Consider the following 13,424-nt stretch of genomic DNA (forward strand, 5'->3'; position numbering starts at 1 on the left):
AACGCACGCGTACCAAGACCCCGTACCCCACCTCCTCTGCCCAGCAATATGACGTGTGTGTGCTTCCGCCGCACCCACAAGCCGTGATGGGCATCGGTGGTGTTTTGGGGCTGTGCCCCCACGCTGTGCCCCCGGGAGCGAGCTGATAGCCAACGTGTGCAGTGTCCACCCCTGCCCGTGTGTGCAAGGGTGCCAGGGCCCCTGCGTGTGTGCCTGCGCTTTGCTGCGTGCAGTGTTCCGCGCGCAACCCCTCAGCGGTGCCTGAAGCCTGGCACGCCTTGCAGCAACCCTAGAGCCTTGGTTTGAGGGTCCAGAGAACCTATTCTTAGAGGTGTATCCGGGGTTGGCGCAATCCACAAGCCCAGGGTGAGGGAACGGTGCGTTTGGCGTTTGCATTCCGCGAAGTTGCAAGGTGCCGCCCACAAAGCACAGCAGCTGGGGAAAAGGTGCAGTCCTCGTGCAGCTTTAAAATAGCCGCGCGCAGGACGTGACACTGCTTGCCCTGTGCATTGTGCCGCTGGGTGGGGGCCTGAGACAAGCGGGCGGGCAGCATCGTGCGGCTGCGTGATGGTTGCACGATGCCCAGAGGTTGCACCCATCACGTGAGCAAGCGCCCGCCACGTCGTGACGATGCAAGTCAATGTCCTACGCATATAGCGTGCACATTTTCTAGCTGCTCGGCGTCGCGGCGTTGTTGGGTCCATTATCCGCCATCTTGGCATTTCCGGCCGACTTGGGTCAGCGCCGGATGGCCCTGTAATACTAATGCGCAGCGCAATTACAACCAACTTTACCTCTCGTGCAGACGCAAACATTGCTATGCATGGTTGAGCGCTGCTGCCACACTACATCCGCAACCGCCGGTGGTTGCTGCCCCATTGCAAGCTTCGGCTTCTTGCCTGCGAGTACCTACTGGACCTATATTCACAACTATGTACCACATTAGCTTATGCACAATTTGAACGCAATTCTGCCTGCAGCCCCTACAAGTCGCGAGCTAAGGTCTGCTGCAGCCCTTACTTTCGCTGTCGTCTGGGAACTTCAAGGCTGGCGCCGAGTGCCGCCGTAGCGGCATCTTGAAAAGCTGATTTATCAACCTCGAAGCCATGGAGGAGACAGGGACCAGGGTCCTTGCATGCTCACCGAATTTGCCCGGCGCTATGGACCGGCAGTCATGGACGCTTCAGGACTACCGTATAACAAACACATTATACAGTGGATACGCGGCCCAAGTGTACACGGTAGGGCGCAATGCTACGGGCTAGCCGCTTGTGCCAGGGCCCGTTTTGCGACGCTACCGTTTCCGGACTGCAAATTTGGCTTGAGATATAGGCGCTTCTACTCTATTCTTCATGGAATATGGTTGTGCACGTATTCAAGCGGGAGACGAAAACCATGATGCTAGCGTCGCCTTCATGCCTCACTCGCAGCTCCTTTCGCATTCCCTGACAGGCTACATGCAGATATTCTGGCATGGAGGTGGTGCTCAAAGTGTACAACGACGTAAACAAGGCTCCCGACGTGAGCAGGGGCTGGTGGGAGACGGCGGGGACTGGGCCGGGGTCGCGTCCCTGTCGGTGCCGTGTTGCGTCGGTTGAGCTACCCCGCGGCACCGAGCGCCATAACACAGCTGAATCTGATATATGCGCGTGTGTAACACTTTGGTTGCAGGTTGCGCAACATGAAATGTACCGGGAGGTGGCCATCCAGAGCAGTCTGCAGCACCACAACATCGTGCACCTCTTCGCAGCATTCCAGGTGCGGGCGCCTTTCTGATGCCCGCTTGTGCCCCCAACCCAGTTGTATCCCGCACCACCTACGCCGGCACTCACATGCCGCGGCGGCTTGGCACCCACTTCTTCACCTGGCTGAAAAGCCCCCGCCCCGCTAAACCCAGATCCCAAAACCCGAACCCCATCACACTTCCCAACTCACCAACCCGAATCCCTCTCCACCGTAAACAGGAGGGCCAGACGCTGGTGCTGGTGCAGGAGTACGCGCCCGGCGGGGACCTGCTGGGGCTGATGGCGGCTCACGGCGGCCGCGCGGACGAGGCCACGGTGGTGAAGACGGTGCTGCGGCCGCTGCTGGAGGCGCTGCTGTACCTGCACCGCTGGGGCATCGTGCACCGCGACGTCAAGGTATGTGTGTGTGTGTGTGTGTGTGTGTGTGTGTGTGTGTGTGTGTGTGTGTGTGTGTGTGTGCAAAGGAGCGGAAGGGATGCGCTGCACTGGCTGAAGATGGCGGTAGGGATCGGGGTCGGGGCTGCGACCGAAACGGCCCGGGGCGGCCTGCAGCAGGTAGGAGCACCTGCGTGGAGGGGGAGGGACTGTACTGTTGTCTTGGGAAGGTCTCTTGCGGACCGCGTCTCACTTGGCGCCCGCCTGCTGGCACCGCCCTTCTTACAGCCGGAGAACGTGCTGTTCGCGGCTGACGGCACCGTCAAGCTGGCGGACTTTGGGCTGGCCATCAACATGGTGGAGGAGCGGCCCGTCAGCCGTGTGGGCACACTCGACTACATGTGGGTCACTATGATGCCGCGGGGGCGTTGTGTTTGGGTGCAGTGGGAGTGCGGGTGCAGTGGGAGTGCGGGTGCGGAAGCGTGGTTGTTCCTGTTGCTGCAGGTGCTAGAAACACCTTTTGTCAGCAGCAGGTAGCGAGCAGGATGCCGGCTGTTGCAGCGCGCACCCTGACCTGGTGGCCCCGGTCTCTGCCTGCACATGCACAGGGCGCCCGAGGTGCTGCGCTGCCCCATCAAGCAGCACATGGGCATGGCGCCCGGCCCCACCACGCCCGCGCGCTACGGCTTCGCCACCGACTGCTGGGCGGTGGGCGTGGTGACCTTTGAGCTGCTGACCGGCCTGCCGCCCTACGCCTCCGACTGCCGATACCAGGTACCGTGCCGTATTGCGTGGTTTGCTGGAAGCGGCCGGTATGCTTGCATTGTGCATGGGCGTACATGTACGGACTCCTGTCCAGCTGCGTCCTCCTGTGTGTTGCGGCGCCAGAACCTGAAACTCACCACTCCTGCAACCCTCCCGCTCCCCCACCCCAGGCCGAGGCGCGCATCATCGCCGCCGCGCCGCCGCCCTTCCCGCACGGCATGTCGCACCCCGCGCGCGACTTTATCCGGCGGCTGCTGGCGCCCATCCCCGGCGACCGGCCCACCGTGCGCCAGCTGCTGGCACACCCCTGGATCCTGGATCCGGAGGCCTGCGTGTCAGCGCACCTGCACCACCAGCACGCCCACGCGGTCAGCTCCGCCAGCGCCCACCACTACTACCACCCCCTGCCGCAGCACGCTCAGCACACGGGCTGCAGCCCGCTCGCGACGGCGGGTGGCGCGGCGACCGCGTCCTCCCTCTCGGCGACGGCCTACTCCCACGCAGCGGCGCACGTGCACGCCTACGCCGGCGCCGCCGCGGCGTACTCGCCCTACGGCAGCGCGCACGCGCAGGCGCAGGCGGCAATGACGTCAGCGTCTGTGCATGCCACTACGTCGCATCAGGCACAGCAGCAACAACAGCCTAGTACCTCGGGCGGCGACGCGACCTGCTCCGTCGCCGCAGGCCGGACCGCTGTCGCCCACGGTCTCGAGCAGCAGCCTTGCGCCGCGGGAAAGCAGCCGTCGGCATCCGCAGCTGCCGCCACGCAGCATGCGGCCGCTGCCGACCCCATGCTGCTCTCCTCCTACTCCACGCTGCCTTACACCCAGGCGTCGGCAGCAGCATCTGCAGCAGCAGCAGCAGCGGCCGCGGCACACCAGCATCACGTGCACGCCATGGCGGCGAGCCACCCGCACCCCGGCGCCTACCACTCCTCCTACCACTACCACGGCTCGCACGGGGCGCTGAACACGCCACCGTCCCAGGCGGCGTCGTCGCCAGCAGCCCCGGCCGCGCCCCAGGCCACGCTCTCCATCCCCACCTTCTCCACAGGCAAGCACCAGCAGGCACACCCGCACCCGCACCCGCACTCGCACCCACAGGCTCCGCAGCCGCACCAACCACACAACCAGCCGGCTGCCTCGGCCGCTCCAGCTGCTGCTGAGTCGCATCCGGACCCTGCAGTCCGGCAGCTGAACGAACAGCTGAGGGCGCTGCAGCAGCATCAGCTGTTGGACCTGAGCAAGCTGCCGCTAGACCAGATCCAGGGCGTCATTGCGAAGCTGCAAGAAGCCATGCGCATCGCAGTCGTGCATCAGCAACAGCAACAGCAGCAGCATGCGCACTGCAGCACAGATGGCGGCGTCACGGCCGCCTCCGCCGCGGCGTCGCCGGCTCCCACGGCGCCGTCGGCAGTCAGCGCTGCGGCGGCCAGGGCCGCCGCGATCGGCACGGCGGATGTTCAAATGGAGGAGGCCGCCGACGTTGGTGCGTCTCAGACTGGTGCTTGCGGCTCCGCCGCTGCGCCGGCCGCCGCGGCCGCGGCCACGCCGGTTGCCAGCGGCAGCTGCGTGCACAGCAGCTGCCACAGCCCCCACTCACCTCTGTCGGTAGCGCGCCGCAACGCCGCGGCAGCCACCGCCTCCACCGGCGGCGCGGCGCCCTATGTCCAGCAGGCCCCGCACGAACCCCAGTCCGCCGCTACGCCCTTTGCTTTCGCCGCCAGCCTCGCCAGCCACATCCTGCACCACGCTTCTACGGCAATGACGGCAGCGGCGGCTGCCGGCAGCGACTCGGCTTCCCACGCCTCCACCACCACGCCTGTGGGTTTTGGCGCGCACGCCGGTCCCAGCAGCAGCAGCCTAACCGCCAGCCGCCGCACAACGGCGGAGGCGACCGGCCCCGCCATCGCCTGCTGCCAAGGCGCGTTGACGGCGGAGGCTGTCACCGCGGCCCTGCTCGGCATGGCCCACCAGCAGTTTCAGCAGCACCAGCAGGGCACGTCGGCGGCGGCGACACCGGCGCCGGCGCAGTGCGGCAGCAGCCAGGAGGCCACGCCGCGCGCCGCCGTCTTTGAGGCCACCCTCCACTCGCACTCGCGTGCGCACACACACGCGCACACTCCGCTGGTAATCCCTGCGCCACCGGCGGCGGCGCCCGCGTCGACATCCGCCGGCGGCGCCGTGCCCATGGACCGTGCCAGCGGCGGCGGCGGCGTGCACGACGGCGACGGCCTGGTTTACGTGAGCATCGGCAGCAGCCGGAAGCTGCCCGCTGGCAGCGTTGGCGGCGCGCCGCCGACGCAGGCTCTGGTGGTGGTGGGCGGAAATGACGCTGCTGCCGCTGGAGCGGGCTCAGGCGAGGAGGACGAGCTGCAGCGGGCTGCCCGGCAGGTGGCGGCGACGTGGTTCCAGCAGCAGCCCCAGCAGCAGCAGCAGCTGGCGGCGGCCACGGCAGCCATGTCGTGATTGTGACTGCTGTGGCTAGAAGGCGAGCTGGCGGGAGAAAGTGTCTGGCAGCAGGCACTTGATCGCACAGGCGCGCAGCCAGCGTCATGTATGTCCCGGCCAGTGGTTGTGCATAGCCGTGGAGATTGGAGAGGGAGAGACGTTCATGGTACTGTGTGGAACGATGCCGTACTAGTGTGGAGAGATGCCGTACTTGGTACTGAGCGAGAGGCGCCCTCTAGCTAGCTAGCCAGCCAGAGGGCCCTCCACACTCGACAGGGAACTGCACGAGTGCTTACACGATGACCACGGGGGGCGATGCTTGTTCGCCTTGTCATGCAAGTATACATAACAACATTACGTAAACGGCCTTGACAACGCCGCCTCATTGATTTGCGGCGAGCAAGGGTTGCCACCATGAGCCTAGGCTGCGAGTGCGTGTTGCAATGACAGGCTTACCCGCGCACAGGCCTTGTGGCACTAGCATACTAGCATGCTTTCCACAATTGATTTCTAAGTTCCGCGACCACTAATTGATTGTTTTAGTCGTGGCAGTGGACTAGGTGGACGCATGCTAGGTGTGTGTGAAGTGGCAACAGCGACCACGGGCCGGCGGGTCGCACAGGCACCAGCAAACATGGGCGTGGGGCATAAGATGCCAACTACCTCGTAGCTCTTCACGTCTATCTTCCTTCTCTTTGTGGTTCAGGGCTGTCGTAGCACCAGCAACGCGCGCGCTGTGTTAGCAGGCCGTCTGCCTGACATGTTTCCGCACTAGCAGTGTCGAGAGCTGAACGCTGAACTGCAGTAGTCAACAGCATGTTTGGAGTATTATAATGAAGTGCTGTGCACGGTATGTGTTTGCAAGTTTAGTTTGGGATGCGCACTGCAAAGTTAGTTGGCTGGGAGTGGGAGGCTGAGGAAGCCTGCTAGTCCCAGTGCGGGTGTGGCTGTCGATCCATACAGGAGGGCAGCAACGGGGCCAAATGGTTTCTGTTGCGGTACATGTCTGTCGGTTTGACCCGGATGCCCTACGGCCCTGTACATGCATACCAAGCAAGACACGCGTGACTACGCGTGCTGACCGAGAGAGGGTTTGTGTGAGCCCGCGTGGGCCTCCACTTGGGGCGACACCGCCAGCACTACTGGCACACGCCCAATGGCTATTTCGAGGGATAATGCGGCGGCTTTGAGGAGACTCCTGTAAAGACGCTAACGCCGAATCCTCTGTTGGCTCTTGGTCATGTGCCTGCGTCATCTTGGGCAGGCCTAGCTAGGGGATTCCTTCCTCCTGTGGTGCAAACGAATTGGCTGACTGACGGCCACTGGGACTGGTGGGCCAGATGTCCGAAGTGAGCCACTCAGCAGCAACCAACCAAGGCTTGCTGAGGGTGGACACGACACGCTAGGACACGCCGCCTGGTGCCAGCCGACTGCGCGGCACAGTGGAGTGGCATTCCTAAGCGGTGGGCGAATACCTCAGGCCTACTCCAGGCCAGTCCGCGTGTGAGCAGCGCAACATCCGCACACGCCTCCCCTGCGCCGCACGCCCGGTGTGGGTCTCCTCCCCTGGTGCCGGAGGTGGAGACAGTTAAGTACGGCGATGAACGAAATGCCGTGCGGGGCTTCACTCGTGGTGCGTTGCCTGCCTCCTGCCCTCTCGCCTGCCTCCGCCTCCCGTCCTTCTGCTCTGCGTTCCCAGCAAGGTACTTTTTGTCGACGCAGACTTCTTGTCAGAAAAACCGGACAGCAGGGACTGGGAGGTGACAAGCGCGACCTGCTTGGGGAACTGTTGCAGCGAGCCACTCAGCCACGGAAACCGTGTGACACTGCACTACAGCTGCCTGGGGCAAGCACGGGTGCTTAGGCCCCGGCCCTGGCCCTTGGGCCCTGGCCGCAAACCTGCTGGAGCGACGCAGATGCGTTGTGTGTCTTCTCGTGTCTGGCGAGTCTATTTCAACCCCTGGTCTTTAAGGTACCGTAGAAGGTTTCCCCAACCAGCGCCACATAAGAGCCGTAAGAGCAAGAGGACCCGCAGGGCAGAGGACGCCCTGCCCTGAGGACCTGGGAGGACTAGGAGGACGAGCTAAAACACCTGGGGTGCGGCCAGCGTCAATCTGCACGCGCACATGCCATGCTCGTCAACCTAGATGCTGGCAGCCATTTCCGCAGTCGTGCTCGGCGCGACGCCAGTTTAACCGGCGAGGGCGAACTCTGGTTAGTCCCACCACAACACTGCGTTCCATAAACTGTTGTGAAGCCCGTGGCTCGTTCTGTGTCGCCAATCACGTCATGGCATTATGGCCACACTTGGGAAGACTGGACTGGAAACGCGATTGCATATGCCCGTGGATTCAAACCAACCGAAGGGATAGTCATGTTCAGGCGCCAGCATCAGAGGACCGGATGAGAATTCTGTCTGTATGTATCACTACACCCTGGTGCATGGACATTCGGCGCAGCTATCGAGTTGAGCACTCGAACAAGTCCGAGCCGACCACAAGCGGACTTGCGCGGCCTTGCGCAGAGCGCCGTGTTACACCGTCAGACCGCCGTGCTGTGATCCTTTGATTTAAGAACGTTGGGCGGCAACCAGTGGGGATACGCGTGGCCGGTTTTGAGCATCACGGCGTGGTGAGAACATGCGGCTTTGCCAGCAGGCCTTTTAAGTCGCAAACCGCAGTGTCATCATAACATCTAACGTGCTGTGCTTGTCAAAGCTGCGGCGTGGGACTCAGCCGGAGCTCAAGCAGCCGATTGTGCTCTGCGGGGTCGAACATTGTATGCCCGCGCGCGTTCCGCAGGTTCTCTCACACACGTCACAACGTGCGTAGCATTCCAGATTATGTCATACGCCAACCTGAGGTTCCCCCGGCCTTGCCCTGTCCCCCCTTGCCCGTGCCCGGCAGGAAGTCCTTCGGCGCCCTTGAGCGCCCTTATTGTGCCATCTCTTCCGCTCTCCAGCCTGAGGCCGCTACCTAAAGCCACTACCTGAGCCCGTCAGGACGACGACAATGCCGCCGTCCCCTCGCCCCGCGCTGCTGCTCGCCGCCGTGCCGGTCGCGCTGCTGCTGCTGGCGGCCGGCCCCGCCACGGTGTCCGCCACCTGGGTGCCCGCCGCCGGCTGCCAGGCCGGCGTGCCGTGCACCGCCTCCAACACCTGCCTCGCCGCCGCCGCCACCCAAGTCGCGTACCTGCCCTCCGCCCCCAAGTCGTGCCCCGCCGGGACGCAGCAAGTCGGCGCGGCCTACCAGCAAGTCGTGGACTACAACCAGTGCGCCTGGACCGGCTGCTCCATCGGCGGCTGCGCCGCTGGCGAGCAGGAGGTTACCGCCAGCCAGTGCTGGTGGGGGGCCTGGAACGAATAGTGAGTCGCGCACATGACTACCTGCACGCTTGCAAGAACTTGGTTTTTTTAGGGTAGTTTTTGGTTCTGGGGGTGTGAAGTGTGTTGTGGGGATAGCCGCACCGTCGCACGCGCGCGCGCCCAGGAGGTGCCCCCGCGTCCATTATCACGGAGTGACGTATGTGTCGTACGTGGCGTGCGCGCCGCTGTGCGATAGGTAGGTATTGTGCGATACTGCCCCGTGCAGGCATGCATGCAATCGCACCTGCCCCCCTCCCCCCGGTCCCGCCCGCCCTATTGCAGCGCCTCCTTACCTCCAGTTCACGTTGTCGTGCCGTGCTCTTGCTTACACGCAGTTGCTGCAAGCTGGTCACCAACACCACCCTCACCTGCCGCCAGATCCTCAACTGCATCTTCTACCCCAACCCGCCCTCGCCCCGGCCCCCGAGCCCCCGCCCGCCGTCCCCGCCCCCCAGCCCGCCGCCCCCTCCTCCCCCTACGAACTGGGCGGCCTTTACCAACGGTGCCTGGGATGCTGCTGCCACCTCCAACAACGTTCGCATGGCATATGTAGCGAACACGTTGGCACGGAGCATCTACTCAGGCCGGTGCGTGGCGTGGCGTGGCAAACCCAGCCTGTCGTACACCTGTTTCAAGTACGGTGTCGCGCACGCCGCATGTGCGCACATGCCATGCGTAGGCATGGCCAGCGCTCCTGGCCCCTCCGTTGATTGCTGTGCTCACTCCATCGATTGTTCATTGTTGTGCTCGCTCTCAACGCATCTTTCAGAAATCTCTCGGATGCATGTCACTTGCTTTAAATCTACGGGCCCCGTCTGCACTCTGTCTGCACCCTTATTGCCAGGCTGTTATCATCGGACCCAGGGGCAACGGTGTTCGGGGCCACCTACCAATCCCGCATCGTGGCGCGCCTAGGCGGCATTGCCACAACGTAAGTGCAGCATGAGAACCGGAGTAGGGGACCCATCCACCCACACCCGCACCCATACCCGCACCTACCCACACAGCCCCCGGTCACACGCACACGCTGCGGCATACCGTATACACCACGTTGGATCCCCAATACCAACCACGTGCTCATACATGGTGCTTCCACCCCCCGCCTGCTCCGCTCGTTTTCGTTTAGTTTGGGCTGGTATTTACAACCCCCCCCTCGCCTCTCCTCCTCCCCGCTTCTCCCCCTCCCCGCCTCTCCCCACCACCACCACCACACATCACACGTCACAGCATGCGCTACCTGGACCAGTCCACCGAAGTGGCGCTGGTGGAGTCAACCACCTCGTACATGATCGTGTTCCGAGGCAGCGAGCAGGCCACAGATGTGAGTTCGGCCACCATGCCATACTGCCATACCACACTAGGGTGATTAGGGCGTGTGCGAGCCCTTGCCGTAGCCTTAGCAAGCAAGTGGTGCTGATCACCCATCCACGCACCGCCGGTATGAAAATGCTTGTTTGCCTACGTATGTACCTGCATGCTTACTTCCCGCATACGGCATGTACAGTGGTTTGCCACCAACCTGGACATCGGCTGGAGCTACACCACTGTCTTCGGCCCCGGCGTGTACGTGTGGGACGGCTTCCTGTCCGCGCTGATGGCGAACGAGCAGGTGCGTGTGTGTGCACTACTTGTGTGCGCAAGTGAGAGAGCACATGGGGAGGAACACGCTGGATTGATGTGTACGGTATGCGATCAATGCGATCAATGCGATGCAACGCTCGCGGTAATGCGTGCTTATGGTAAACAACACAGGAAGATAAGCGCAAATACTATGCGAGCGTGTGTGTGTGTGTGCGTACGTGCTCATGCGTGTCATGCCGTGGCGGCGCGCGCGTACTGCACGTGCCACCGTAGTGTGCATGAGCCATACGGTACATGTATGCAGTCGCGATCACACACGCACCCTCCGTACCCGCCTGCCACCCACGCCCACACCCACCCGCAGGCGCTGCGCAGCCTGGTGGCCGCCACCTACGCCGCCGGCACCACCCAGCCCCGCAAGCCGCTGTGGTTCGCGGGCCACTCCCTGGGGGCGGCCATGGCGGTCCTGTTCGCGCACTATGTCCGCACCAACAGTGAGTGCCGCCTGGTACCGCACGCAGTGTGTCTCAGCAGCCAGCTCGCAGCAGCTAGCTTCACGTGAGCTAGCGCATTACTCAAGCGCACTGCTGCTGCCTTGCCTACTGCTGGCTATGCCCGCGCACCGACCGCCGCCGCGCCGCCGCCGACCTCAATGCCAATCAACTGGACGCGGCATCTCCCGGCCCCTGCATCTTAATTTCTTAACCCTGCCGCTACCCGCCCATACCCATCACTCCATGCATGCGCGCAGTGGGCATCGTGCCCCAGGGAATCTTCACATTTGGCGGCCCCAATGTGGGCTACTCGGATTGGGCCGCCGCCTACCAGCCCCTCCTGTGAGTGGTCGGTCGCGCGCCGTTGTGTGCATGCTTGCGTGCGTCACACAGGCGTGTCATCCCGTATACGTTCTAGCACTCAACACACGCACACGTACCCCTGGTTGACCTCATGATTACCTGGCTTCCCCGTCCCGGCCCTAGCCCTTCCCTCACCTCCCACCTCCCACCTCCCCCTACCCAACTCCAACCCCGGGCCCCGTGGACGGATCCCCCCGCCGTTCAGCTTGGTTTGGTTTAGTCTGGCTGGTATTTACACCACTACCACCCCGGATCTTTTGCCACGCCCGCACAGTGGCTCCCGCACCTACATCTACGAGGACATCGACGATGTGGTGGTGGGCCAGCCGCCCTGGCCCTACAACGACGCCGACACCCCTGGCGTCCGCACCCGCTTCACCGCCTGCCAGGCCGCCATTGACTACAACACAGCCCTTGCCGGACGCCGGCGCGCAGAGCTGCTGGCTGATGCCGCGGCGGCGCCGGCCGCAGCAACGCCTGCGGCGGCGAACGGCAATGGGAACGGCAACGCAAAGGAGGTGTTCCGGGGTGGCCCGAAAGACAATGCGGGCGGAGGCGGTATCCACGGCGGTGCAAAGGAGATGTTCCGCGGCGGGCCGAAAGACAACGTGGGCGCGGCAGCCGGCAGCAGTGGTAGTGGTAACGGCGGCGGCAGCGGCGGCCGCCGGCTGCTTGCCAAGGCCCCGCCCCCGCGCCATTCGGGCGGCACCGCCGCCGCCGCCACCACCGCCGCTGCTGCTGCTGCCACTACCCTGCCCACTGAGACGCAGCAACCGGCGGACACGGAGGGGCTGGTCCCGCTGGGCGCCCTGGGCTCCCTGGATGGCGGCAGTAGCAGCAACACCACTGGCGGCACTGCTACTGCCACCGACGCCGCGGCGGGCAGCGGCACCGATGGCGATGATGATGGCGACGTGCAGGCGCGCGGTAACATGTGAGTTCGGCCACCGGCTGCTTTGCTGGGGTGCTGGGGTGCGGGGGATTGCTACCTTGCGTCAGGGGGGCGGAGTCATCAGGGGCATTGCTTGGAGGTGGGCACAGGGCGGCGGGGTACGTGCGTGCGTCTCTTCATGCGCCTCATTAGCTAGCTTCTGCCTGCTGCATCCTCATCCACTTCCCTGCTCCGGCCCTTGCCCTTATTTTTCTATTTCTTCCTGCGTTTGTTTATTACCCCGACCGCATGCAGCCTGGGCCTCGATCAGCACGATGCGCAGGCCTCCTACATGACCACCATCTACTACTGCTTCCTGTCCGCAACCGACAAGACCAAAGTGCCCTCCGTGGGCGAGGTCAGCAGCTGGTAATGGAAGAAAACGGGTGGACTACCGGCGGTACGCAGGGATATTGCACTTGGGCGTACCGTATGGCCCCCTCCCTGACTTGCCTTCCTCCCCATGGGGCCAGTTTTAATACTCTTCGGTCACAAGGATGCGGGGGTTGCTGGATGTGCTTAGGGCTATGTCACTACTGCTGAGAATTCATCAAGATGAAAGTGTGGAACTGAAATAACAGAATGTGAAAGATTGAACGCGGACGGCCGTGGAGCTCCACCCGCCCAGACGCGATGGACGTGGCTCGCGCGACCGGACACGTATCTGATGGTTGACGTGTGTAATGTGGTTGGTTGCATGTTGCCGTGTAGCTCAATAATGGCTGCACGCTGTGCCTGAATCCGAGTTACAAAAGGTAGGATGCTGTTTGCCCCCCTATATTTTATAATGGATGTTGGCATCTTGTTGGGCGTATGGCTCAGTGGATAGATAGGACATGATTTTCCTAAGGTCAGGGTCGCACGTTCTTCCGCATGGAGAAGGGCCTGACCTTCAGACAAATCCAACCCCTTTCATTGGACTTATCTACGACCCCATCTTCCGAGCTACCCACACCATGTGATTGCGGCCCTCTGTCTTTGTAATTCCGCATCCATACGATTACGCCTTGGCATGAGGTACTTGGATCAAGGGAGCCGACGGGGTGAGGCGGGAGCCTAGGTTTAGCCCCACAGCCCGCCTGCTATGTACCGGCTCCTCATACCCCAGACAGCTCTTGCCGGCGGTGCCCTGCCTTGCCCTGGCCCCCTGCCAGCACCATTGCATGCCTCCGCCGCCTCCACCGCCTCCAGGGGACTCCTGCACGGCCCCGACTGCCATCATGACAAACACGCACGGCACCGTCATGTATGCTGTCTCTGGCCCCATGAACAGAACCCATTCTGCATGGTCGTGCATGTGTCTGTCCTAACGACAAATGGGTTAGGGAACTACACAGGCACACGGGTATTCCTCTC

At 63.2% G+C, this 13,424-nt stretch overlaps 2 protein-coding genes across 2 annotated transcripts; both read left to right on the top strand.

Annotated features, from left to right (window-relative positions):
- Positions 1-651: 651 nt before the first annotated feature.
- Positions 652-6,551, top strand: CHLRE_17g735550v5 (uncharacterized protein). The gene is made up of 7 exons (XM_043072536.1): positions 652-1,241; positions 1,453-1,521; positions 1,672-1,758; positions 1,965-2,141; positions 2,409-2,521; positions 2,729-2,894; positions 3,056-6,551. Exons 1-7 carry the CDS (start codon positions 1,107-1,109, stop codon positions 5,351-5,353), a joined length of 3,045 nt encoding a protein of 1,014 aa, XP_042914995.1. The 5' UTR covers positions 652-1,106; the 3' UTR covers positions 5,354-6,551.
- Positions 6,552-7,711: 1,160 nt separating this feature from the next.
- On the top strand, positions 7,712-13,064 carry CHLRE_17g735600v5 (uncharacterized protein). Its single transcript, XM_043072537.1, has 10 exons — positions 7,712-7,966; positions 8,242-8,699; positions 9,035-9,286; positions 9,544-9,630; positions 9,927-10,020; positions 10,204-10,308; positions 10,645-10,774; positions 11,032-11,116; positions 11,412-12,071; positions 12,324-13,064. Exons 2-10 carry the CDS (start codon positions 8,347-8,349, stop codon positions 12,439-12,441), a joined length of 1,884 nt encoding a protein of 627 aa, XP_042914996.1. The 5' UTR covers positions 7,712-7,966; positions 8,242-8,346; the 3' UTR covers positions 12,442-13,064.
- Positions 13,065-13,424: the final 360 nt, after the last annotated feature.

The sequence above is a fragment of the Chlamydomonas reinhardtii genome, chromosome 17 (assembly GCF_000002595.2).
Source record: "Chlamydomonas reinhardtii strain CC-503 cw92 mt+ chromosome 17, whole genome shotgun sequence".
In the NCBI taxonomy this organism is placed as follows: domain Eukaryota; kingdom Viridiplantae; phylum Chlorophyta; class Chlorophyceae; order Chlamydomonadales; family Chlamydomonadaceae; genus Chlamydomonas; species Chlamydomonas reinhardtii.